The 25,660-nt window shown below is 47.8% G+C and overlaps 1 protein-coding gene and 1 non-coding gene across 2 annotated transcripts in view; both read right to left on the reverse strand.

Moving 5' to 3' along the window:
* The window catches only part of LOC138955261 (mitotic checkpoint serine/threonine-protein kinase BUB1 beta-like), a 64,904-nt gene that overhangs the window by 30,632 nt on the left and 8,612 nt on the right, over positions 1–25,660 (reverse strand). The window contains exons 8-13 of the mRNA XM_070326901.1: positions 7,881–7,995; positions 6,104–6,515; positions 5,098–5,224; positions 4,079–4,205; positions 994–1,126; positions 367–614 (exon numbers count right to left, since the gene is read on the reverse strand). Of these exons, the coding sequence (XP_070183002.1) occupies positions 367–614; positions 994–1,126; positions 4,079–4,205; positions 5,098–5,224; positions 6,104–6,515; positions 7,881–7,995 (1,162 nt within the window). The remainder of the gene's footprint in view (positions 1–366; positions 615–993; positions 1,127–4,078; positions 4,206–5,097; positions 5,225–6,103; positions 6,516–7,880; positions 7,996–25,660) is intronic.
* Positions 24,816–24,934, reverse strand: LOC138960572 (5S ribosomal RNA). The gene has a single exon (XR_011454047.1). It is a non-coding gene; the product is annotated as a 5S ribosomal RNA (ribosomal RNA).

The raw sequence follows: 25,660 nt of genomic DNA on the forward strand, positions 1-25,660 counted from the left end.
CATGACAAAACAAATTGCTGCTACATCCCCCCTCTGCCCCATGTCCCCTTCCTCCCAAAGTCGTAAACATTGAATCACAATTTTTCTTTTTTCCATCAGCAGGGGCATTACTTAAAACTATATGATATAACTAACATCATCATGTAACGACTCAAATGCACTAATTTTCAAAATGAGAAATGAGAAAGTGTGATAAAAAAAAAGGTCAATTCCCAACCCCCACCAACAGTGACAAACACAATGGTTACCATGGGAACACAATGGTTACCTAGAACACAAGCATGCCAAGAAGCTGTTCTGAAACCCTGTCTGCACCATAACAAGTAATCAAGTCCACCTTCTAAGCTGACTAAACAGCCCGCTCACTTGTGTGGCTGGATGGAGCTGAGATTGATGGCCGGCAGATGGCCTGGGTGGTTCCTGTTCATGTCAAAGGGTGTGGACGCCGTCTTGGCCGGCAGATGGCCTGGGTGGTTCCTGTTCATGTCAAAGGGTGTGGACGCCGTCTTGGCGGCAGCAGCGAAACTGTCCTGTGAGCCCACAGCAGCCAGCGTCACGTCATAGTGAGGGTAGAACTCTGTGCCTTCCCCCATCATGTCATCCTCTGGCACTGCCTGTACAAAGATACACCAGCACCTGTTGTGTTGACTTAAAACATTTGCACGTCTAATCCACTGGAATAACAGGGAAGATGAGTTTTCATTGATCAGTCATGTACCATGGCTGCAGCTCCCCACTTTTTGCAGCAGTTACTAAAAAGTTTGTAAACAAGTACTAATAACTTGGATCAACTGACCCAACTCCACAACTTACAAACTTAATTATTCACAGCAGTGAACTTATCATCATGTGAGTAAATTATTGCAAGCACTGGTCAGGTTTGTTTCAAACCCCAAACGAATCTCAATGTCAACTAGTGTAACCCAGCACTTGGTTCCAACCCAATTGAGCATTTTCTTTTGCACGCCACTCCACGACTTCAAGATGACTGACCTCAGCAGGCAAGGGAGCACGAGCAGATAACTTGGAAGTGGCAACAGGTCTTTCAAACAGTGGAGCTCTTCCACCTGACATAGACAGCCCCTGGGCGCCTGGCTTCATCTGGTTTTTACCCATAGGTGGCTGTCTGTTGAAAAAGGTAAAAGATCTGTTCAAATTTGATACATACTACGTGTAGAAGGGTTGCGCTCAGTGCAAAATTGTGCAAAAAATAATGGATTTTTTGGGTGTTGTATGCACTTGTTTGTACGACTGAAGGATAGTAAATCTTGCGCGTCAACCAACACAAATCACTCACGAGTCAAAGCAACCCCTGATGCATTAGCAACTGTTTGACAAAGTTCTATACACCATGCAGTGGTAATCTTTCTTCTGAATGACACAGTTCTATACACCATGCAGTGGTAATCTTTCTTCTGAATGACACAGTTCTATACACCATGCAGTGGTAATCTTTCTTCTGAATGACAAAGTTCTATACACCATGCAGTGGTAATCTTTCTTCTGAATGACACAGTTCTATACACCATGCAGTGGTAATCTTTCTTCTGAATGACACAGTTCTATACACCATGCAGTGGTAATCTTTCTTCTGAATGACAAAGTTCTATACACCATGCAGTGGTAATCTTTCTTCTGAATGACACAGTTCTATACACCTTGCAGTGGTAATCTTTCTTCTGAATGACAAAGTTCTATACACCATGCAGTGGTAATCTTTCTTCTGAATGACAAAGTTCTATACACCATGCAGTGGTAATCTTTCTTCTGAATGACACAGTTCTATACACCATGCAGTGGTAATCTTTCTTCTGAATGACAAAGTTCTATACACCATGCAGTGGTAATCTTTCTTCTGAATGACAAAGTTCTATACACCATGCAGTGGTAATCTTTCTTCTGAATGACAAAGTTCTATACACCATGCAGTGGTAATCTTTCTTCTGAATGACAAAGTTCTATACACCATGCAGTGGTAATCTTTCTTCTGAATGACACAGTTCTATACACCATGCAGTGGTAATCTTTCTTCTGAATGACACAGTTCTATACACCATGCAGTGGTAATCTTTCTTCTGAATGACAAAGTTCTATACACCATGCAGTGGTAATCTTTCTTCTGAATGACAAAGTTCTATACACCATGCAGTGGTAATCTTTCTTCTGAATGACACAGTTCTATACACCATGCAGTGGTAATCTTTCTTCTGAATGACAAAGTTCTATACACCATGCAGTGGTAATCTTTCTTCTGAATGACAAAGTTCTATACACCATGCAGTGGTAATCTTTCTTCTGAATGACAAAGTTCTATACACCATGCAGTGGTAATCTTTCTTCTGAATGACACAGTTCTATACACCATGCAGTGGTAATCTTTCTTCTGAATGACACAGTTCTATACACCATGCAGTGGTAATCTTTCTTCTGAATGACACAAAAGAGATGCCAGAAAGGTAAAGAGTGTTTTAAAAATGGTGGCTAGTGATCTATTATGAAGAACAATTCACAGACACTTATACTCTGATACACTCTTCACACAAAGGAAATCTTCAAGTTTTGCTGTATTGACCTTACACACACACACACGCCCGCACACACACTGTCACAAAGATGTGAGTAGCATATTTGTGAGGTGAAACCACGTCGTGTTTTTAACCTCCCTAAATGTTGTACAGGCGAGGCGTAGAGACGGGCGAGCGTTATTCACGTGTTTCAGGTGTTTCACGCAAAACTGGCTTTAGCTTGAGATGAGCTGTGTTTGAGACATGTAGCTGGTCAGGGGTAAATAACGACACAGCGTTTGAGATTTTCAACCGGGAAGGTTGTCGGCGCGTGTCAGACTTGTTCTGGGAACAAGTACTCTTTCAAGAGACGGGTCTCTTGAGGTAAATGATTTACTATGTTGTATATTATTGACGTTGGAATACATAGCTGGAGTGTAAAGGTTAGTGTATACAAAGTGCATCAAATCTTAGTGTGAAGCGTTGAGAGAATTCTTGATGTAATTGTATCACGGTTTTCATGGGGAATTTCTTGAACATAATTGCTACGCATTTGTGTTATGTTTAAGACGGTCATGCTTTGTATGGGGAGTGTTATTCATAGATTAAGTATTAGTTTGGATATTGAATGTGGACGGAATGTGAACGTGGAATGAACGAGAATGTATGAGTGGTACATGAACGTTTGGAAGAAGAGATGGTTTTAGAGAATGTTGTATTAAGACTTGGTTAAATTCTTTAGGAGTTTCCATGAGGGATTTCCATGGCGTATAAGGGAGGGTCCTTACACGGGAGAAGTGCGGGACGATGGTGGGTGAGCAAGGGACCACATCGGCGCAGATGACTAGACGAGTGGAGTCTTCATCGATACCGGTCGTAGCTGACGACGGTTGTTTCCGCTAAGGGCGGAAGGGTTTCTCGGGGAGAAACATGAAAGGTGTGTGTTGGCCTCTTCAGTGAAAGGTGTGTGTGGCATCTTCAGTGACAGGTGTGTGTTGGCATCTTCAGTGGAAGGTGTGTGTTGGCATCTTCAGTGAAAGGTGTATGTTGGCATCTGTGTGTGTTGGCATCTGAATTCATTATTCTACGAGGATTCAGCGGGACAAGGAAGTGAACTGGCGACATGCAGTGAGCCGTGATTCGAACTCGTGAGTGTCTGTCGGTACCTTCTTGTGTGCGTTAATCTATATTTGAGAAAGTATTGTTATAATATGTATTTACATGCATTGAGTGGAAGCTGAAAGATTGTGCGAACTGTGTGTCGAAAAGTTGTTTCGTATTGATGTATTTGAAGTGAAGAAGTATGTTGTTTTTTTGGTTGAGGAAATAATGAGCCTGCATCCTCCCGAATTCTGTTTTTGAAGTGTTTGGTGTGAAAAGGGTAGAGACAGTGCAATAGGGCAGAACACGTACATTTAATTCACATGCAAACCACTTCGTGACACACACACAAGCACACACACACACGCCCGCACACACACACAAGCACACACAAGCATCTTACAAATGCTCACTTAATTTTAAGTGCAGCAAGAGGGGGCAGAAGAAAGGCAAGCAGTGTTATAGGCCTATACCTGTTCTCCTGGTCAGCAGCAGGGTTTTCATCACAGAATATGGACACTGCCGCTGGTGCTGCAGGTTTTTGCTTCATCTCTTCAAACACCATGATGGGGGCAGAGACTGCTGGAGCCTGCACAGCTTCTGCACAACACAGACCAAAGTGTTAGAGCGGAACCAACTTTTAAAGACACCCCCCCCCCCCCCCCCCCCTCCCCTTCTCTGACTTTCTCTTCATATCTTCTGTAAATTAATACTCATTTGTTAAGACTCTATTCTTAACACCCCGCTTTTAGGAGGTCTAAAAAATGAGGGTTGGAGTAAGTTGATCAGCCACTGTTCATCTCAGTGAGGTTCCTTCACACTTTGTTTGTTGGAGTAAGTTGATCAGCCACTGTTCATCTCAGTGAGGTTCCTTCACACTTTGTTTGTTGGAGTAAGTTGATCAGCCACTGTTCATCTCAGTGAGGTTCCTTCACACTTTGTTTGTTGGAGTAAGTTGATCAGCCACTGTTCATCTCAGTGAGGTTCCTTCACACTTTGTTTGTTGGAGTAAGTTGATCAGCCACTGTTCATCTCAGTGAGGTTCCTTCACACTTTGTTTGTTGGAGTAAGTTGATCGGCCACTGTTCATCTCAGTGAGGTTCCTTCACACTTTGTTTGTTGGAGTAAGTTGATCAGCCACTGTTCATCTCAGTGAGGTTCCTTCACACTTTGTTTGTTGGAGTAAGTTGATCAGCCACTGTTCATCTCAGTGAGGTTCCTTCACACTTTGTTTGTTCGATCATTCTGTGCCTCACAATATTACAATAATTCCTTTTTCTCCAGTGAACTTGTTATTTATTACATATTCTTCTTTGCTTGGTTTTACAATGAAAATTACTCAGTGCCTTTGGTAAGGCTAAGTCCCAACCATTTTGTTTCCCTTTTTTACCATAGTGCCCAGGTGATCAATCTCTACAAGCAACTGAAAGTATCAGTGAGATAAATATATTTCAACTGTATATAATCTCTAACTGTTCATTTCTTCACTCACCTGTCATTTCTGTGTCTTCTGGCGCCCAGGGGAATATCTTGTCGCACTCCAGGGTGGCGTTGTACATTCCTTGCACCATCTGCAGCGCTTCTATCGTGTTGATGGTAGGAGACGCACTGGTCAAGCTCTGGGCATCAATACATTGTGTTCAAATGGTCAAGCTCTGGGCATCAATACATTGTGTTCAAATGGTCAAGCTCTGGGCATCAATACATTGTGTTCAAATGGTCAAGCTCTGGGCATCAATACATTGTGTTCAAATGGTCAAGCTCTGGGCATCAATACATTGTGTTCAAATGGTCAAGCTCTGGGCATCAATACATTGTGTTCAAATGGTCAAGCTCTGGGCATCAATACATTGTGTTCAAATGGTCAAGCTCTGGGCATCAATACATTGTGTTCAAATGGTCAAGCTCTGGGCATCAATACATTGTGTTCAAATGGTCAAGCTCTGGGCATCAATACATTGTGTTCAAATGGGCAAGCTCTGGGCATCAAGTACATTGTGTTCAAATGGGCAAGCTCTGGGCATCAATACATTGTGTTCAAATGGTCAAGCTCTGGGCATCAAGTACATTGTGTTCAAATGGTCAAGCTCTGTGCATTAATACATTGTGTTCAATTATCCTCTCAGTGTCTCTCTTGGTCTTAGCTACCCAATGTGAAAGATATTCTGAAGTAATGATCTTTTTCTCACCTCTGCCATGAAAAGCTCATCTATACTACAGTAAAAAAAAAAGCATTGCACAGAAAAAAGCATGCATTTCTGAAACGAGAAAAGATATCATATATATTTGCTTCCCCCATCCTAATCTGGAAACAGCCCTGAAAAGTGTAACTTTCACCATAAAACACCACTCATGCACAGAGGTGTTGCTTGCGTGTAAGACAAAAACCACTCATGCACAGAGGTGTTGCTTGCGTGTAAGACAAACACATCTTACATGTTGTGTAGTATTGCTTGTGTGCAGTCAATACAATCAACGAATTAAAAAAAAGACCTTACATGCTTTGAGGTGTTGCTTTCAGGAGTAGGCGCTCCTGAACGAGACTGCTGCAGCTGGTTACGGCCACCGCTGCCTGAAGATGGCCCGCTGGGCCTTGTGGTGTTAAACACTGGAGTCCTCTGACTGCTGTTCAAGCTGGCATTCTGCAGTCCTGTAGATGCAGAAGAAGATGCTCTCTCCACTTGTCGACGCAGGCTGGAGTTGGCAGATTCTGAGGCAGGTGCATTGAAGCTTGCTGAAGAAGGAGCGAAAGACAGGGGAGCGCTGAAACTATTGGCGGAAGAAGGAGCAGACGGAAGACCGGCGCTAAAACTGTCTGACGGAGGGGCAGAGGCCTGCTGGCTGCTGAAGCTAGGGGTGTTGCGAAAGCTGCTGCCTGTGTCCGTGGTCATTGGACTCGGCTGCACCTGTCTGTGAAAGCCAAACCAGTGGTGTGAGACATTTCATGAAGAAATCAATTCTTGAATGTAGCTTTACACACTTGCTCTTTAGCTTCTCAGGTTAAATACGTTACAGCATAAAGAGGGTTTTATCACAAAACATTGTATCTCTTTACATTATATGTAGATTACTAGATATGTCAATTTTGTAACAAAATTAACTAGAAAAAGATAACCTTGCTCTGTTAAAGTGTTATATTTTTTCTTCAATGTATTCAACCAATATGAGGCTTATATCGCGCGTATTCCGTGGGTACAGTTCTAAGCGCAGGGATTTATTTTTATTTTATGCAATTTATATTGCGCACATATTATTTCCAATGTATTGCAAAAAAGATGATAAAGAGTAAAGAATGGGATAAAAAAAAGACATCTGGCACAAAGAAACAAGACATCTGGCACAAAGAAACAAGACATCTGGCACAAAGAAACAAGACATCTGACACAAAGAAACAAGACATCTGACACAAAGAAACAAGACATCTGGCACAAAGAAACAAGACATCTGGCACAAAGAAACAAGACATCTGACACAAAGAAACAAGACATCTGGCACAAAGAAACAAGACATCTGGCACAAAGAAACAAGACATCTGGCACAAAGAAACAAGACATCTGGCACAAAGAAACAAGACATCTGGCACAAAGAAACAAGACATCTGGCACAAAGAAACAAGACATCTGACACAAAGAAACAAGACATCTGACACAAAGAAACAAGACATCTGGCACAAAGAAACAAGACATCTGGCACAAAGAAACAAGACATCTGACACAAAGAAACAAGACATCTGGCACAAAGAAACAAGACATCTGGCACAAAGAAACAAGACATCTGGCACAAAGAAACAAGACATCTGGCACAAAGAAACAAGACATCTGGCACAAAGAAACAAGACATCTGGCACAAAGAAACAAGACATCTGACACAAAGAAACAAGACATCTGACACAAAGAAACAAGACATCTGGCACAAAGAAACAAGACATCTGGCACAAAGAAACAAGACATCTGGCACAAAGAAACAAGACATCTGGCACAAAGAAACAAGACATCTGGCACAAAGAAACAAGACATCTGGCACAAAGAAACAAGACATCTGACACAAAGAAACAAGACATCTGGCACAAAGAAACAAGACATCTGACACAAAGAAACAAGACATCTGACACAAAGAAACAAGACATCTGGCACAAAGAAACAAGACATCTGACACAAAGAAACAAGACATCTGACACAAAGAAACAAGACATCTGGCACAAAGAAACAAGACATCTGGCACAAAGAAACAAGACATCTGGCACAAAGAAAAAAGAGCTGTGAAAGAGATACGCACCTCTGGAGTGCTATAAGCTGCCTCTGTTCAGCCCGCATATTTTCAAGATCTTTTTGGAACTGCTCTCTCATCAGTCTCATTTCATTTAGCTGCTTGGCAAGCCTCTGTTCTTCATCTGTAATGTACATAAAATAAATTACTATAATACAATAACATGATGCAAGGTAAACTCATCCAGAAAAGCAAGAAAACCCAACCCCGAAACGTTACAAGATGCAGAATCTATGTAAGAGAAAAGACATAACCTACACAAACCATTTTAGTCAAGAAACTGTAATTGCTCATGTTTTAGTGACACAACCGTCAAACGCTGAAGCAGAAGAAGAAGCTTATGTTGAAAGATTTAGAATTAACTCCACTCGAAACAGATAATAGTGTAAAGCCGAGCAGTCTTAGCTTCACATTTCTGACACCAATGTGTACCCCGAAAGTGAGACGAGCTTCACATTAACTCTAACTGTCTGTGTCCTAGATGTTATACGTGTTTGAAGGTCATTTGTCAGGATGGCAATCACACGACAGGACAAGCAGACACACACAATATAAACTCAAGAAGAGGCAGGTGAAGTTCAAAATTGTATTGAATCAAAACAAACCATGAAAACAACTCAATACAAGGCGTAGGTTCTTTTCAGAAAGTATATCTGTACATTGGTTCACTCTATTCCTGTAATTTTCCTACTTAAGGCAGGTCAAATGGAGACAGGGATATTACTCTTCATACACAAAGGGAAGCCACTGAGTTGTGTCGCCATTTTTTCCTGGCAGGCTGGGAATTCGAACACATCGAACAGGGAACGCAGAAGAAGAAGAAGAAGAAGAACACGTCGAACATTCGAATGACGTAAATAGAACAAACGTCACATTTTTCAGCAGCGGAAGTGTGGTGACGTCAGAAAATGACGACACCGCCAGAAATAAAAACAATGCGACACGCCTACCAACCACGAGGTCAAAAACACGTGGGCATATAATGAAATCGGTACAAAGCCGTTCTCTTTGCCAGTGACATCGTAATAATCACCAAAGCTAACATTGAAGCTCCGGTAGCAGGTAGGAGAGTGTCTCCCAACCCGTGATGCTCACAGCGTGATTGCATCAGAATACCACATGTTAAAACCGGTGTTTGAACTAGAATAACAGCCAGTAGTATTAAGAACAAGTGTCTTGTGTATGCAGCCCTCTTTCTACTGTACGCTGGCAGCAGATAATACAATAATTGAAGTCCTTCGAGGCATAAGGGGCCCATAAGGCGAAAAATTGCTTTAATTCCACCCTCAAAAAGTCCCAGCCTTCAAACCGTAACAAATAACAGTACGCACTATTAAGCAAAATTATAAACCAAGCCTTGATTATTAATTTTTATTATTACACTTGTATCAAACAAGTGACCTCCACCTTTTGATTGGCGTTTTTATTACATTTGAATCGGACTTGTGGCCTTTCAAAGTTGCTGTGACCTTTGACTTTCAACAGAGGTCATATGTAACAGTGGTTTTTAAAAACATAATTTAGTTGGCTCATATATCTGAGACAAATGATCGGACAACAGCCCTTTACATTATCGTGACACATATTTTTCTGAGGCACACTGGACAGTAATAGTGCAAAGGGTGGGGTTAATCAAGGGAGTGAACCCCCCCTAAAAACACTACCAACCTGTCGGTTTTTTTTGTTTTTTTTTAATGCCGTTTTGATCGCTCTTGCGTTTACAACCCATCTCATCAAATCGTAATTTATTTCCAGGCTACCAGCAATAAAATACCTCAACATGAGGAACAAATTTAAAATAAACTCTGGCAAAAGACGTGACATCACAAAGTTTGAGTATGCGCAACATTTTCGTTTACCAGTGCACTTCGTTACCTGCCCATTGCTGCTTTGGGTGATATTTTTTAAATGACTATTCCTATGCAGATGTTTGTGTAATTGGCCGTTTTCAAAACATACCAATTTTTCGATTTTTCGGTCCAAAATTCAAAACGGGCACTGTCTTCCGAGACTCATACTCCGAAACGAACCCACTACCCTATATTTTTTTTATGCTGAATGCATAGCAGACAGATCGAACTTAAAAAATAACCAACTTTTGGGAGAAACCAAATTATATTTAACGGGTCCAGTGAACTACCTTAAAAATATATTCTAAGTCCTAAAATGGCTGAAAATTTGGGCATGACCCGTAGGTACCCTAGGCAGGGGTTCAGGGCCTGAGTAGAAGTAAAAGAGTAAAGTGACGCCACTTTACTCACCGTGTGGTAACCTGGGACTGCGGAACGTTTGTTACTAACCCTGTTAGTTCAGTCCACAGGGCGGAGTCCGGTATACCATTTAGACACTTAAGCCAGGTTGGTTGTTCAGACCCCGGAGGACAACTTAGAGATGACAACAAATACTTTGTACTAGGTTGGGACTCTCCCACAACCGTTCGGTGCTAAGGTTGGGACCCTCCCACAACCTTTTCCACAGGCACAGAAGCAATGCTGTAACTCTAAGTGGGAAGTCTGGTGTACCATTTAGACACTTAAGCCAGGTTGGTTGCCAAGACTCCCCCGAACCTCAGAAACTAACAGCTTATATACCTTCCATGACTGTCCCTGACGTCACAGCTAAGGAACCAATGGAAACGTCGCTCTGGGACCACAGAACAAAATGGGGAGGGAGGGGGGAGAGTTTCGAGGCTGCTGTCAGCCTCCATAGAAGCTACAGTTAAAATCCCTCAAAAATACACAAAAACTCCTGCACTAAGAAAACTACATCAAAACCGTTATAAAGAAATACATCAATAAAATGGAAATTCTTCGACGCATCATTTGATACCAAACACTCATTGGTTATCAACACTGTGAACAAAGTGCAAAACCTCTGAGTCTGACTATTACCTCGCAAAATAGTCATGTCACACCAAAATCGTATGCAGTTACAAGTTAACCACAATCAAACACAGTGTATATTCAACAGGTTTCTCGTATGTAGATGATAAACATAAAATCTCCATTCTACTAAACAAATGAATACAGAATACATATTTATATCGAATACATGGGTAAAAGAAAGAATGATAGAAAAGCTACAGAAAAGAAAAGAGAGAGAGAGAGAGAGAGAGAGAGAGAGAGAGAGAGAGAGAGAGAGAGAGAGAGAGAGAGAGAGAGAGAGAGAGAGAGAGAGAGAGAGAGAGAGAGAGAGAGAGAGAGAGAGAGAGAGAGAGAGAGAGAGGCTTTGAGAGTTTATTGTCCTCAGCTTTAAAAGCCCTTTAGACAAGGGGATATAATTTACAGAAGAAATAAACTGTACATAACCATCTCTGTAAACACATCCACACACACACACTCCTTTCTCTCTCTCTCAGAGAGAGAAAGAGAGAAAGAGAGAGAGAGAGAGAGAGAGAGAGAGAGAGAGAGAGAGAGAGAGAGAGAGAGAGAGTGTGTGTGTGTGTGTGTGTGTCTATGTATGTGTGTTCGTCTGTGTGTAACAAGTACAGTGAAACCCGGCTATATTGAAGTGGCACGGGACCCGGGAAGACCTTCAATATAGCCGGAACTTCAATACAGGCAATTCTCGGTTATATTGAATTTCCCTCCTTGTTCCTTCAGAAATTCAATATAACCGAACTTTTTTTCACAATACGTTCTTATTTCCGTGTCCACAAATTGCGTTTGATGTGAGATATATTCCCATTAATCTTTCACCTGTTGGCTGTTGTTCTTCGAGCCTCCTTGCTTTTTTCTGCACACACACACGGACACACACTCACGCCCCCCTCCCTTACACACACAAACACACATTCCATATTCCTCAGCTACTTCCTTTCTTTTATTGCAGCCAGTTTCCAGCTTCTGAATAAGCTCGATTTTTCTTTTAATTGTCAGACTCACCCTTTTTACATTTAGTCAAATTTTGACTAAATGTTTTAACATAGAGGGGGAATCGAGACGAGGGTCGTGGTGTATGTGTGTGTGTGTGTGTGTGTGTGTGTGTGTGTGTGTGTGTGTGTGTGTGTGTCTGTCTGTGTGTGTGTGTGTGTGTGTGTGTACGTGTGTATGTATGTGTGTGTGTGTGTGTCTGTGTCTGTGTCTGTCTGTGTGTGCACGTGCGTGTGTGTGTGTAGAGCGATTCAGAGTGAACTACTGGACCGATCTTTATGAAATTTGACATGAGAGTTTCTGGGTATGATATCCCCGGACGTTTTTTTTCATTTTTTGGATCAATGTCTTTGATGACGTCATATTCGGCTTTTTGTAAAAGTTGAGGCGGCACTGTCACACCCTCATTTTTCAATCAAATTGATTGAAATTTTGGTCAAAAACAAAGGCGTAGGGGGTTAGTGACAGGAGAAGTGCCCTAGGGGTTAAAAAGTCAATACAGAAAGGTTACATGGGAGAGAGGGGGGGGGGGGTGGAAGGTTCACAGACTGGCCTCTCCGACCTTCATGACTTGAATCCAGTCAGTTCGGCGCCATTCTGTCAAAGCCAATTAAATTCTACCGCGAGAGAACAATGAGAAAGGACTGGATCATACCTATTTCCAAACCATTTACTAAGGGAAAGAACAAATCGAAAATTAATTTTCATTTGATTAATATACTTACCCGAATCACATAAAAGCATTGACGCAGTCTGAAATGCTAAGGTCTGAAAAGGCTACCCGTCTTAAACGATTTTAAAGGGAAGCAACCCAACCACAAAAAGGTAAACATAGCAATGGTAATGACTATATACCCAGGGAGTTACCTCCCGTACCGGGGTATGTGACGTCACTTCCACTGCTACACCACGTGGAATCCTCATTACGGCTTTAAAGAAAATAAGCGGGGTTGGCGGGAGGGAATACACTATGTGATTCGGGTAAGTATATTAATCAAATGAAAATTTACTTAAAAATTTTCGATTAGATTACATATTCTTACTCCGAATCACATAAAAGCAGATAGCTTCAACAAGGCGGTGGGAATGAAAACCAAACACACTCTTAAAACCTTGCCAAAAACCTGGCCTGCTGCCAAAAGGTCAGGAAAGGGCCAAGTGAGAAAGAAAATCTAACTCACTCTAAACCCTAGCCAGGAACTGGCCCACTGCCAAAAAGGCAGGAAAGGACCTGAGAACCATCTTGATTGACAGCCGAGATGTCTCTCAGGCAAAAAGTTGCGAAAGACAACATCAGAGAGCCAGAAATCTGTGCCCAGCACTTCTTCCGATCTGCTGGACCAAACGACCCAGAAAGAGACCCCAGCCTTGGATTAACCCGAGCCGAGTAGGGGGAAAGACAAGCTGCCCCCCCCCCCCCCCCCCCTTTCTATTGGAAGGAAATGCCACCCTAGAAACGATCCGTGCGTAAGGATGTCCACTCAGAACAGTGAAGGACAAACCTCACGGAGACCGTCAGACAATCATGCTAAAGTATGCAACCTTGGGATGGAGTGAAGCCCGAAAGGACTGTGAGATAAAGGTCAGCTCCAGAAAAGAGTGACCAATATCTAACCAAGATAGAGAGAGAGACATCTGCGTACAAGGTACCAGAGCCCACCTCGACAGGAAAATCCCAAAAAAGAGACGTTCGCCAGTAATCCTCTACCAGTCAATGCGAAAGCAGAGAGAGAGGTAATACGAGGAAGTAGATCACGTCTGACTAACTCTGAAAGACTGAGAGTCAGACGCAGAGATCAACGGGCAAACGCCGTAGTCATAGTTGCCTGTGGTAGAAGGGTGACTGTAAAAGGAAACCCGACCCAACGGAAGTCGTCCTGATTCACCTCGTGCTAGGACGAGGAAGAAGAGGAAGAGCCAAATCCGAAGTCACAGGAACCGAAAATGTCATAGTCGCCCACGCTAGACAGGAGGCTATAGCACAGGCTAAGGCTGAAAGCCATGAAGCCCGAAGGACAACCATGTATCAAAGTACCAACAGTAAACGTAAGAAACGTAAGTTTCGGCTGTCAAATAAGATGTTGGGCTAAAAGCCCACAGCAAAGAAAAACCGGAACATTAGCTAACCCTCTGCCCAAAAGGAGAGGAGTAGCCAAAAAACCTGAGAGAGGTGTTAAGCCACATAGAATGACTCCTCAAACATACATTGCCAAAGACAATGCCCCCTCAGGAAAATCTGAATGTTACTTCCGAGGCCAACTCAAGCGCAGCTTAAGTTTGGACGAAACACCAGAATGAGTCTGATCGCTAGAGAAAGACAGAGTCAGACTCGGCGAAAGACAAACCAGGACCAAGTCCAGAAGCTTGTGGCAAAAAGTGAGAAAAAACGGGGAAGCCTGAAGACAGGAGACCCCACTCAAACGGAAATCGTCCTATCTCATCTCCTGCTTAAGATGAGAAGAAAGGAAGAAAGTCGAAGTCCGAAGCCACAAGAAAAGGGAAAGCAACAACCATCACCGCAAACAGGTGGAATGGCTGTTGCACCAGCCGAGGCTAAAAAACCTGGATGCCCAAAGGTCAGCCGTTGTTCCAAAACTCAGACGTACCTATGAAGCGTCTGAAAGAAACAACCTCTCCGGTAAAACCGGAAGTGCCACTGCAGCAGCCCGTGGCTCAACTACTGTTACACGAACTGAGGACTGAAGCAGTATACCCAAGGAACAGCGATAGATCCGACCAGAAGAGACCTCAGCGGGTGCTCGAGCTGATGGGCCTAGATCACTGTTAAAAGATCGGACTGACGCATAAGCAAATATGCACACATAAGATCGATGGGAGTCGCCCGACCTCACCACTCCAACAAACTATTGGCTGTGTACAGAGACCATCCAATGAAAATTGCAAGGAGGAGACCCCCCCGCCATCGCCAAAGTGGAGGGCGGAGGAGGGGGGGGGTGTGATCGGGGGCACTTCCTTGTGGGGAGAGGCTTGCTGCTAGGGCTGCCCTTCTCCCTGCCCGAAAGTGATCTATTTCTCGACAATCGAGAAGCAGGCAGAGACTGCCTATTGGCCGCCGGCTTAAATTGTCCAGAGGCCTGAGAATGCTTCCTCTGAGGAGGCTAGCTCTGTTTTAACCCTTGTAGAGAGAAGTCAGAGATCTGCTGATCTCTATTCGACTGAATCTACCTTTCTTTTCTGGTATAAACACCAAAGTTCAAAAAGTAGGTCCCTCTACCCCGAGCAAAGCCCAAGTGTCTCTCCTAGCCTGCTCAGAGAACTGAGAATGCGAGAGAAACAAGTCCCTCCGACACCTGACTGTAAAGTGAGGTGAAGGGAGGACAGCCCCTTTTTTGCTCTTCGTTCACCCTAACAGGGCTGACTAAAAGAGTGGAGATGTCATCAGGGTCCTGATACACGCTAAATGTGAAAGGTTCAGTGACTCCGGGAAAGAGCGCGAGGGCGCTCTGACGATCATCTCCGACAAAGAGGCAAATTCCAAAAACTGACGTCCAAAATCCTCTAAGTTCCTGCATTACCAGTAAAGGTGTATGCGGAAGAGCAAAGACGCCAGCAAGTTCCGACCCAGCTTCAGAAAAGAGAACTTCTTATAACAAGAAGAAACCCAAAACCGAAGCCTGTGTAGCCGAAGACAGCCAAGGCTGAGCGTGTTCCGGAACTGACCCGTGAATAACGAGTAGCAGAACCGGAACCCGTGGATACCACTTCAGGTAGGAGATTGACTAGCCAAAAACCTGCGAAAGGTGGTACCCACATTGAAGGAGACTATTGAACCGGAAGTAGGAAAAAAACTCCTTCGCGGAACGGAAGTCCGACATCGCTGAATGCAACCAAAGAGGAAGCTGATGTACTTCCATAAAATATCTGGAAGTAACCTCCGTCGAGACCTCGCGAGAAGCCAAGAGCTTCGACGGAAATCCAGAACATGTCTGATCATTGGCTAAAGACTGTATAACAGAATAGCCAAGAGAACTGACACGGCCGAAGTCACAGTTGCCAGTGGAAAACTACTGAACGGGATGACCGGAAAACCGGAAACCCGTCCACCCGGAAACCGTCCTGTCTCAACCCCTCCCGTAAGAGGGTAAGAAAAAGAGGAGGTAACATCCGAAGCCACCAGGTATAAACAGTTGACGCAACACCCAACCAGTGAAGAGACTACTTGTCACGGCCGAGGCTGAAAGCCTGAATGCCCGTAGGCCAGCAGCTGTTCCTCACTCACTGACATCCCAAAAGGAAGTGTCAGGAAGAAGAACAATGAATCCGGACAAAGCCAGAAACGCAACAGACCAAAACCGCACAATGCGGAAGCAAAGGTTGCGTGGACTGAGGCCGGAAGCCCGAACGCCCGTAGGCCAGACAACGGTCAACTCCAGGAAAGAACACACAGTGTAATTACAAAGGAGGACCTATGGTTCCGGTAAATCGGAAGCGCAGCGCCAGCGGCTACCGCCCTTGCACTGAAAACGCCGATGCCCGCAACGGGACAAAGGACAGATCAAAACAGTGCCGCCGGCGCTGAAAGGGGTGTCAACCCAACACCAGGGTGGTGAAAAGAAGACTGCCCTAACAGCCCATAGGGCGGATGCTGATCCTCGCTCACCGACATCCGTGAAGGAGTGTCCGTAAGAGGAAAAGCGAATCCGGACTGAGCCGGAAACACACCGGACGAAACCGCACCATGATGCGGAAACGAAGGTTGCGATGACTGGGGCCGGAAGCCCGAACGCCCATAGGCCAGTCAGCGGTCAACTCCAGGAAAGAACACAGTGTAATTCAAAGAAGGACCTATGCTTCCGGTAAACCAGAAGCGCAGCGCCAGCGGCTACCGCCCTTGCTCTGAAAGCGCCAATGCCCGCAACGGGACAAAGGAGAGGTCAAAACAGTGCCGCCGGCGCTGAAAGGGGTGTCGACCCAACACCAGGGTGGTGAAAAGAAGACTGCCCTAACAGCCCATAGGGCGGATGCTGATCCTCGCTCACCAACAATCCGCGAAGGAGTGTCCGCAAGAGGAAAAGCAAATCAGGACTGAGCCGGAAACGCAACGGACGAAACCGCACCATGATGCGGAAACGAGGGTTGCGATGACTGGGGCCGGAAGCCCTGATGCCCGGAGGCCAGTCCACGGTCAACTCCAGCCACCACCTCTGAGTGTGAGTGTGAAGGAGAACCTTCGCTTCCGGGAAAACCCGGAAGAGCGACTTCCGAAGGAAACCGCCCTTGCTCAGAGCCGAACGCACACTCAATGTGTACTGGACGAAACTGAACAGGAAACGCAACAAACGAAACCGCACCATGATGCGGAAACGAAGGTTGCGATGACTGGGGCCGGAAGCCCTGATGCCCGGAGGCCAGTCCACGGTCAACTCCAGCCACCACCTCTGAGTGTGAGTGTGCAGGAGGACCTTCGCTTCCGGGAAAACCCGGAAGCATGACTTCCGAAGGAAACCGCCCTTGCTCAGAAACGAACGAACCGGTGGACAAGCTCGCATACCTTGTAAGCTTCCAGAGGAAGCAGAAGTAGCAGAAGTTCCGGCATCACCGGATGCCGTCGCAACCGGAAAGGAAACGGAAGCCAACGAGCGAGAAACGCTCACCGCCGGCGGATGTACAAGGTTTGTAGCAGGTGTAGCACGCTTCAATTCCCGCGCACTAAATTGCGTATCTCTGGAACAAGAAAGCTCAACAGAGAAGTAACAAGAGACGCTTGCCCGTCTGACGAAACGGACGAGCAAGCAAACGCAAGTAGAAGAACAACCCCCGACAACGAATGTGCGTCAGGGGAAGAAAGGTAACAGACATGATAGTGTTAATCTCTTTGTCCGGAAGGACCACTAACACGGGAGGTATAGGAACCGCAGAAGACGATTAAGGCTTAACTTTGCCCTTGACGTCGCCCTTGCCCCGTTTACTACCGTTATCTGCCATGCCGGCCGAAAATACAAATGGCGGCCAACAACAACAACAAGTTACTGACGAAAATTCGCAAGTCCAAAAGGACGGAAAATTATCAATAACAAGCCAAATATTCTTACTAAAAGCAAGACAAAATGGAAAGAGCTCACCAACTACACGGTAGAAGACAAGCAGACGGGTAGGTGGTCGGTGGGAGTAAAAACTCTAACAAACCACACAGAGCCTTCAAAAGACGACCTCTCCTCAGAGCTGAAAAGTCGTAATGAGGATTCCACGTGGTGTAGCCGTGGAAGTGACGTCACATACCCCGGTACGAGAGGTAACTCCCTGGGTATATAGTCATTACCATTGCTATGTTTACCTTTTTGTGGTTGGGTTGCTTCCCTTTAAAATCGTTTAAGACGGGTAGCCTTTTCAGACCTTAGCATTTCAGACTGCGTCAATGCTTTTATGTGATTCGGAGTAAGAATATGTAATTTAATATGATTTTAGAGTGTGAATCTTAATTCCACACCGTTTCAATACTAACTTAGATAATATATTCTGCTCTCTACGCTTTCTCTTCTTCTTCACTCTATATACTTTAAGAAGAAAATTGCATATGGAGAAAAGACAAAAATATTCCTGTAGTCGCTTTTCTACACAATAGCAATAAATTTGTATTTCTCTATTAGCAAAGCATAAAACAAGAAGGGCAAAGCCCATACGACTCACATGCTTGACCTTGACCTTTACATGACCTTGACCTTCAGGGTCAAGGTCAAATAACTAAACCTAGTAATGACATCATACACTAAGAACTGCTTTAGACATTTTTCCTACCAAAATACAATGTGACCTTGACCCAAGGTGAAGGTCATCCAAGGTCATGCAACACAAAGCTGTTCATTCAAGACATAGGAAGTACAATGGTGCTTATTGGCTCTTTCTACCATGAGATATGGTCACTTTTAGTGGTTCACTACCTTATTTTGGTCACATTTCATAAGGGTCAAAGTGACCTTGACCTTGATCATATGTGACCAAATGTGTCTCATGATGAAAGCATAACATGTGCCCCACATAATTTTTAAGTTTGAAACAGTTATCTTCCATAGTTCAGGGTCAAGGTCACTTCAAAATATGTATACAATCCAACTTTGAAGAGCTCCTGTGACCTTGACCTTGAAGCAAGGTAAACCAAACTGGTATCAAAAGATGGGGCTTACTTTGCCCTATATGTAAGGCTTCTTTTTAAGCCTACTGTCTATATGATACTTACCTCGACAGTACTATTCTTGCACATTATCTATTATAGGCCGAAAAAATTGGACAAAACGCTGAGTGGGTACAATTATCTCCCATAACCATGCGCCACCGTGGATCCCAAGCACTGTCCGAGTGCTTCCCCCTTACAGGATGTAGGTGGCGCGTCCTCTTTCTTTATGAGCTGCAGACCCTCAAAAAGCCCATAACATATCAAGAGGGGAGGCGGGAGGGAAACTCTAATAGTACTGTCTCGGTAAGTATCATATAGACAGTAGGCTTAAAAAGAAGCCTTACAGTCAATATAACACTTACCTCGACAGTACTATTCTTGCACAGAATACCAGAGTGGTGTGAGGGTGATATGTAGAGTATTAAACTCCTTAATCAAAATCACTTAAATCCAAGGATTAAGATACCCAGGCAATTTTCGAACAGTACTACCGTAAAAGAAAATATACCCAAGAAACATACCTTAGACTGACGTGACCATGCTAGCAACCACTGCTGTGTGGTGAACTCAATGTCAAAGTCCAGGCCACTCAAAGCTTGAATACCACTGAGTCTACGGCAAGTGGCTAAAGCGATGAGGAACAATTAGTCTTAAAAATCAGCAACTTGATACTGATGCCTGCCAGGGGTTCAAACTCATTGCTACGCAGGAGTTTGAGGACCAGAAAGACATCCCCCTTGGGAAATGAAACCAGAGGTTTAGACACCGCTGCATTGCTAATACCCGAAAGGACATTAGCGATGAGGGAGGACCTGATCAAGTGTTCAGTTCTGCGACCAGTAGCGGCCGCAATCGTGGAAGCGATGGCAGATCTGTATCCAAGAAGAGTCTTAGAAGAAAGACTCTTCTTTTGATACACTTCCACCAGGAAGTTGGCCAAGTCCTGTGTTGAGGGATAAAGCGGCTTTATCCCCTTGGACAAGGCGAAGGTGGCCCAAGCTCTCCAGCGTAAGTCGTAGAGCTGATTAGTTGATCGCCTCTTAGCGTTCAAGGAAAACTCTACTGAACTCTTGTGCAATCCTAGTGCAAGCAGTTTGGAGCGCACAAGAGCCATGCGGTCAAGCACAGACTCTCTGGACGTGGATGAGGGAGGCATGATCGAGCTGGAGCAGACCTCCCCCGTCCAGATCCAGAGGTAGAGGGTCTACGTGGGTGAGACCGCGAAGATCTGGAAACCACGGAGCTGTTGGCCAGTAAGGCGCGACCAAAATCAGTCTTGGTCGTTCCTGCAGATATTTTGCCAGCACCCTCGGAATCAGAGATGTCGGGGGATAGGCGTAAGCATCGAGGAGCCTCCACAAGAGAGTGAATGCGTCCAAGTGGAACGCATTCATGTCTCGAAAGGGGCTGACGTACCTGGGAAGCCGAGCGCTGAATCGAGTTACGAACAGATCGATCAGAGGACGGTCCCACCTTGCCCACAGACGCTGTAGAACGTTGTGAGCGATGGTCCATTCTGTGGAGAGAACCTGATCGCCCCGACTGAGAATGTCGGCCAGGGCGTTCAGTTTCCCCGGAACGAACTGGACTGACATCCGGACCTGATTGGTCTGGCACCAGAGCAGAATCTCCTCCGCCAACAGGGAGAGGGACCGAGAATTGGTGCCCCCCTGGTGGCGAAGGTAAGCTAAGCATGTGGTGTTGTTGTCCCCGTTGAAAATCAGAGGGGCCAAGGACAGGCCGAATGGGAGGGCCCGAAACTCGAACACCGTGCCCTCCCAAACGAACCAGAGCAGATGTCGGTACCCCAGGGCCACCAGGATGTGGAAGTAAGCATCCTGGAGGTCCCAGACATGGCCCAATCGTTTGGCCGGATGGCCAACCGGACCGACGAAGGGGTTTCCATCTTGAACTTGCACCTGTGAAGGTACAAGTTCAAGGTGGAGAGGTCCAACACCGGCCTGAACCGGCCGTCCTTTTTGGGGACGGTGAACAGGCGGGAGCAGAACCCCAGAGAAGGCTGAGAAAGGGGGTAGACCGCCTTCTTCTCGACCAACGAGTTCACCTCGTCCTGAAGAGCCTGCCATCTGGCAGGCTCTCGAGGAGGGGGGAACGTCCAAGGTAGAGCGGACAATGGAGGTTGTGACGACAGCGGTAGAGAAAACCCCGACCACACCACCCTCAAGAAAAACTGGTTGGAGACCAGTCTGCCCCACATGCCGCGGGCCCGAAAAAAGGAAACCGCCGGACGAAAGAGGGGCAACTTGAGGGGGCGTCAACGTAGGGCCGGGACTCACTGAAAATTCTGCTGGCGGGCAGGCGCAGGCTTGCGACCACCCCCCCTGGTGGTGCTGCTTCCCCTTACCTGTCTGAGCACCCTTCGTCTTGCTTGGGAACGCAACAGGCGCCTAAGAGGAGGAAGAAGGAGGCAGTGAAACTGGCTTCTTCTTCTTCTTCTGAGGCTGGGAGCTGGAGGTGACTGTAGCACTTCTCTTACTCCCCGCCGCCGTCGCCGAAGCAGCGAGGCCAACCATCAGAGAATCAGTGTTCCTCTGGCGTGTGGACTCCACCACAGAACGAACAGTGTCCGGATGAAAGAGGGAAGAAGGCTGAGGAAACGTGTTCCTCAGACTCTTCCTCATATCCGGAGGCACTATAGAAGTAGGCAGAAAATGATCACGGAACAGGGCCAATAAAGTGGACCCGTGTTCCAATGGCCAATTCTGCCGCAGACGTCACGCACGATCGCACGGCATGCAAAGCCCGATCCACTCGAACCGTGTCAAGGACCCGAGTGGAATCGGACTCTGCCCGATTGGGAGGGTCCAACAGTGTGGACAGCGTGCTCATCCATGTCAAGGCCTGTGATTGGGCCTCGACTGTGGAAGAAACGGTGGCCTCAAGATTGTGGAACGAAGCAGAGCTCAGTTCCACCTTCTTGACCGAAGGCACCTCCCCAACGAACACATCACCGTCAGTCCCACCCTAAACACTCGAAGTCTGGAAAGGGAGAGTTCGAGAGTCAAAGGGAAAAGGGAGGGACGAAACAGATTGGACACGAGGAAACAGTGGAGGTGCGCCTCCCGAAGGAAAGCATGGCACTGAACCCGCGTCCTCCCGAGGAACATAGGTCGCGTTTGCACGTGAATCTGTACTCCTCAGGCGATGTGCTGCCGCTTCCACCGTGGCACTTAGACTAGGGTGGAACGCGAATTGCCGGCGGCCGGATCGTTCATAAAACGAGCCGCCGGCAGACGCGGCGTGAGCCTCCCGCGCCCGGGCCGAAGCGGACTCAAAGGACGAGAGGGCGTCTCAGGGAAGGACGTCCTGAAACTGTTCAAACGTCCTTCTAGCTGTGCGAGGACGAGCCTCCTGCCTCTCGTCCTCAGACCCCGGGTCCACGTCCTGTGTGTCAACACTAGACGACAGACGCTTAAGAGAGGCATCCGTGACGTCAAGACGCCGCGTGATGTCTGTCATGTACTGTTGGAAAGTACGAAGCATAGCTTCGGAAGTTCCATCAGAAACCGGCAAGGGTAGAGGTTCAGTGTTAACCTCAGGGCGACCCTGATCCTCCTCCCTATCGTCCTCCGACTCACTCTCCTCTTCACTTCCCGACAACTCCTCAAAAGCAGGAGTGTAGGGAGCTTGAGGGGGAAGAGCCGAAAGCGATGAAGCAGGCTGTGAAGAAACGCCCACAGAAGCAAGAGGCCGCGAAGACCCCTGCCCCAAAGACGAAACGTCTCCAGCAGCCGAAGGGGGAGAAAAACAACAACCCTGCGACTGTTGGGTCAGCCCAGCCAACGAACCCCCGCCATTTATAGACTGAACAGGAACCCATGGGGTCTGATCAGAAAAGAAATGGTCCGGTCCGGTCGGGGGTGCCGATCCGGTCCGGTAGGGTGGTCCGGTCCGGTGCCGTACCATCCGGAGGTCCCGTTCAGCACCGAACCATCGTACCCACAGAAGTGTTCGGGTGGTTAGGTCCGGACGTGGACATACCGTACCATCCGGACCCGTAGGTCCGGTGGTCCGGTTCGGTGCCAGACCATCCAGACCAACAGAGGTGGTCGGGTGGTCCCGCACCGGACCATCCGGACCCGTAGGTCCGGACCCGTAGGTCCGGTACCATCCGGAGGTCCTGTTCGGCACCGAACCATCCGTACGCACAGAAGTGTTCGGGTGGTTCGGTCCGGGCGTGGACGTACGTACCGTACCATCCGGACCCGTGCCAGACCATCCGGACCAACAGAGGTGGTCGGGTGGTCCGGACCGGTCCGGTAGGGTGGTCCGGTGTTCCGGTCCGGTGTTCCGGTCCGGTCCCGTACCATCCGGAGGTCCCGTTCGGTACCGAACCATCCGTACCCACAGAAGTGTTCGGGTGGCTCGGTCCGGACGTGGACACACCGTACCATCCGGACCCGTAAGTCCGGTATGGTCCGGTTCGGTGCCAGACCATCCGGACCAACAGAGGTGGTCGGGTGGTCCGGTCCGGACTGGACCACCGGTCCAGCACCGGACCATCCGGACCCGTAGGTCCGGTCCGGTCCCGCACCATCCGGAGGTCCCGTTCGGCACCGAACCACCCGTACCCACAGAAGTGTTCGGGTGGCTCGGTCCGGACGTGGACATACCGTACCATCCGGACCCGTAGGTCCGGTTCGGTGCCAGACCATCCGGACCAACAGAGGTGGTCGGGTGGTCCGGACCGATCCGGTAGGGTGGTCCGGTGTTCCGGTCCTGTCCCATACCATCCGGAGGTCCCGTACGGCACCGAACCATCCGTACCCACTGAAGTGTTCGGTCCGGACGTGGACCTACCGTACCATCCGGACCCGTAGGTCCGGTGGTCCGGTATGGTCCGGTTCGGTGACAGACCATCCGGACCAACAGAGGTGGTCGGGTGGTCCGGTACCGGACCATCCGAACCCGTAGATTCGGTCCGGTCCCGCACCATCCGGAGGTCCCGTTCGGTACCGAACCATCCGTACCCACAGAAGTGTTCGGGTGGCTCGGTCCGGACGTGGACATACCGTACCATCCGGACCCGTAGGTCCGGCATGGTCCGGTTCGGTGCCAGACCACCCGGACCAACAGAGGTGGTCGAGTGGTCCGGTCCCGACCGGACCACTGGTCCGGTACCGTACCCTCCGGACCCGTAGGTCCGGTGTGTTCCGGTTCGGTGCCAGACCACCCAGACCAACAGAGGTGGTCGGGTGGTCCGGTCCCGACCGAAACACTGGTCCCGTACCGTACCATCCGGACCCGTAGGTCCGGGGGGTCCGGCAAGGGCCAGAGGTACTGTCCCGCACCGGACCCTAAGGTCCGGTACGGTCCCGTACCATGGGTCCCGTCCGGACCAAACCCGGAGGTCAAGTCCAGTCGGGACCCGTGGGTCCGGTTCGATCCCGACCCGTAAGCCTGGAACGTTCCGGACCCTTGGTCCGGACCATCCGTCACCCGAACACCAGACGCTAAGGAATGGCGTGGGGTCAAGACGGTCCGGTCGGAGGTGTCGGTCTGAGCAACAGAAACAATGTTCCCGTCGCCCTGACCATTCGACAGAAGTACCACGTTCTGTCGAACACCTCCACGTCCAGTAACTAGTCGGCCGGAGCGTTTCAAGAGGGACAGCCACCAGTCACACGGACGTCAGAGGGAACCGTAGTAGCAGTGGTCGTAGGCACGAAGCCTGAAACCCCTGCCCCCACAGGACCGCCCTGAACGGGGTCAATTCGCATCCCAACCCCAGCGGGGAGGGAATTCAGAGACCCCGTCATCTCCTCCGATCTCCCCCCCCAGGAGGCCGAAACTACTGTCAAAACAGCAGCAGACGACCCAGCGAGGGAGTTCAGAGGAGGACCCGTGTCCCTCCTGGCTTCCACAGCGGTGGAAACCGAGGAGGGCACAGGAGAGGCACCGGAAAAAGAAAGATTTTAATGCCAACTGCACCCGGTGTTCCCAGGCGGTCACCCATCCAAGTACTAACCGGGCCCGACGTTGCTTAACTTCGGTGGTCGGACGAGAACCGGTGTTTTCAACGTGGTATGGCCGTTGGCTGTCAAAACCTGAGTCTCTCCAGTAGCCCCTAGATCGGATTCACCAACCCCCAAAGAGGGTTGGGAATCGACCTGCCCCCGGATTCGAGCCAGGGGGGAGAAGGAAACCTTCCCCCCAGGCTTGAAACCGGGAGGAGCTGAAGCCTGAGACTGAGGGCCGGACAACGGCGTCGAAGGGGGGGAAGCCTGTTCCACTGAAGGAGAAGGAGAAAGAAGCTTTTTCTTTCCCCTCGAACTTCCCCGAACCTTCGACGGCGCAGCCCCGCCCGAAGTCCCAGGCTCAAGCCCAGCCTGTTTGAGCAAGCTCGCATTGAGCTTGCTCAAACAGGCTTTCTCCGCCCTCCCTCGCCGCAAACGCAAAGCGTTTGGGGAGGGAGAGTCGGAGCGCCGAAAGATCCCCTTCTCCGTGCGTAAAACATGACGCTGGGCGCCCGGAGAAGGGTTGCCCCCGGCAGACTCTGGTTCCGTAGAACCAGAGCCCAAAACAGGACGAGACATCCTACCTCGCCCTGTACGTACCCTTAAAGACCGAGAATTAACAAAATTCAAAGAAAATTTAGGTCAATACTCAAGTGAATGCGGCGAAACGAGAAGCAGACGACCGGTCACCACGAAGTAGGACGGGAGGCACGCCGAGTCCGCCACACAAAAACGGAGGCACAAGTTGAAGGAAACACAACGTAGCCTCAAGCCAGAAGTGGAATAACACACAATAATCCAACAGGT

The sequence above is a fragment of the Littorina saxatilis genome, linkage group LG2 (genome assembly GCF_037325665.1).
Source record: "Littorina saxatilis isolate snail1 linkage group LG2, US_GU_Lsax_2.0, whole genome shotgun sequence".
NCBI classification, from domain to species: Eukaryota; Metazoa; Mollusca; class Gastropoda; order Littorinimorpha; family Littorinidae; genus Littorina; species Littorina saxatilis.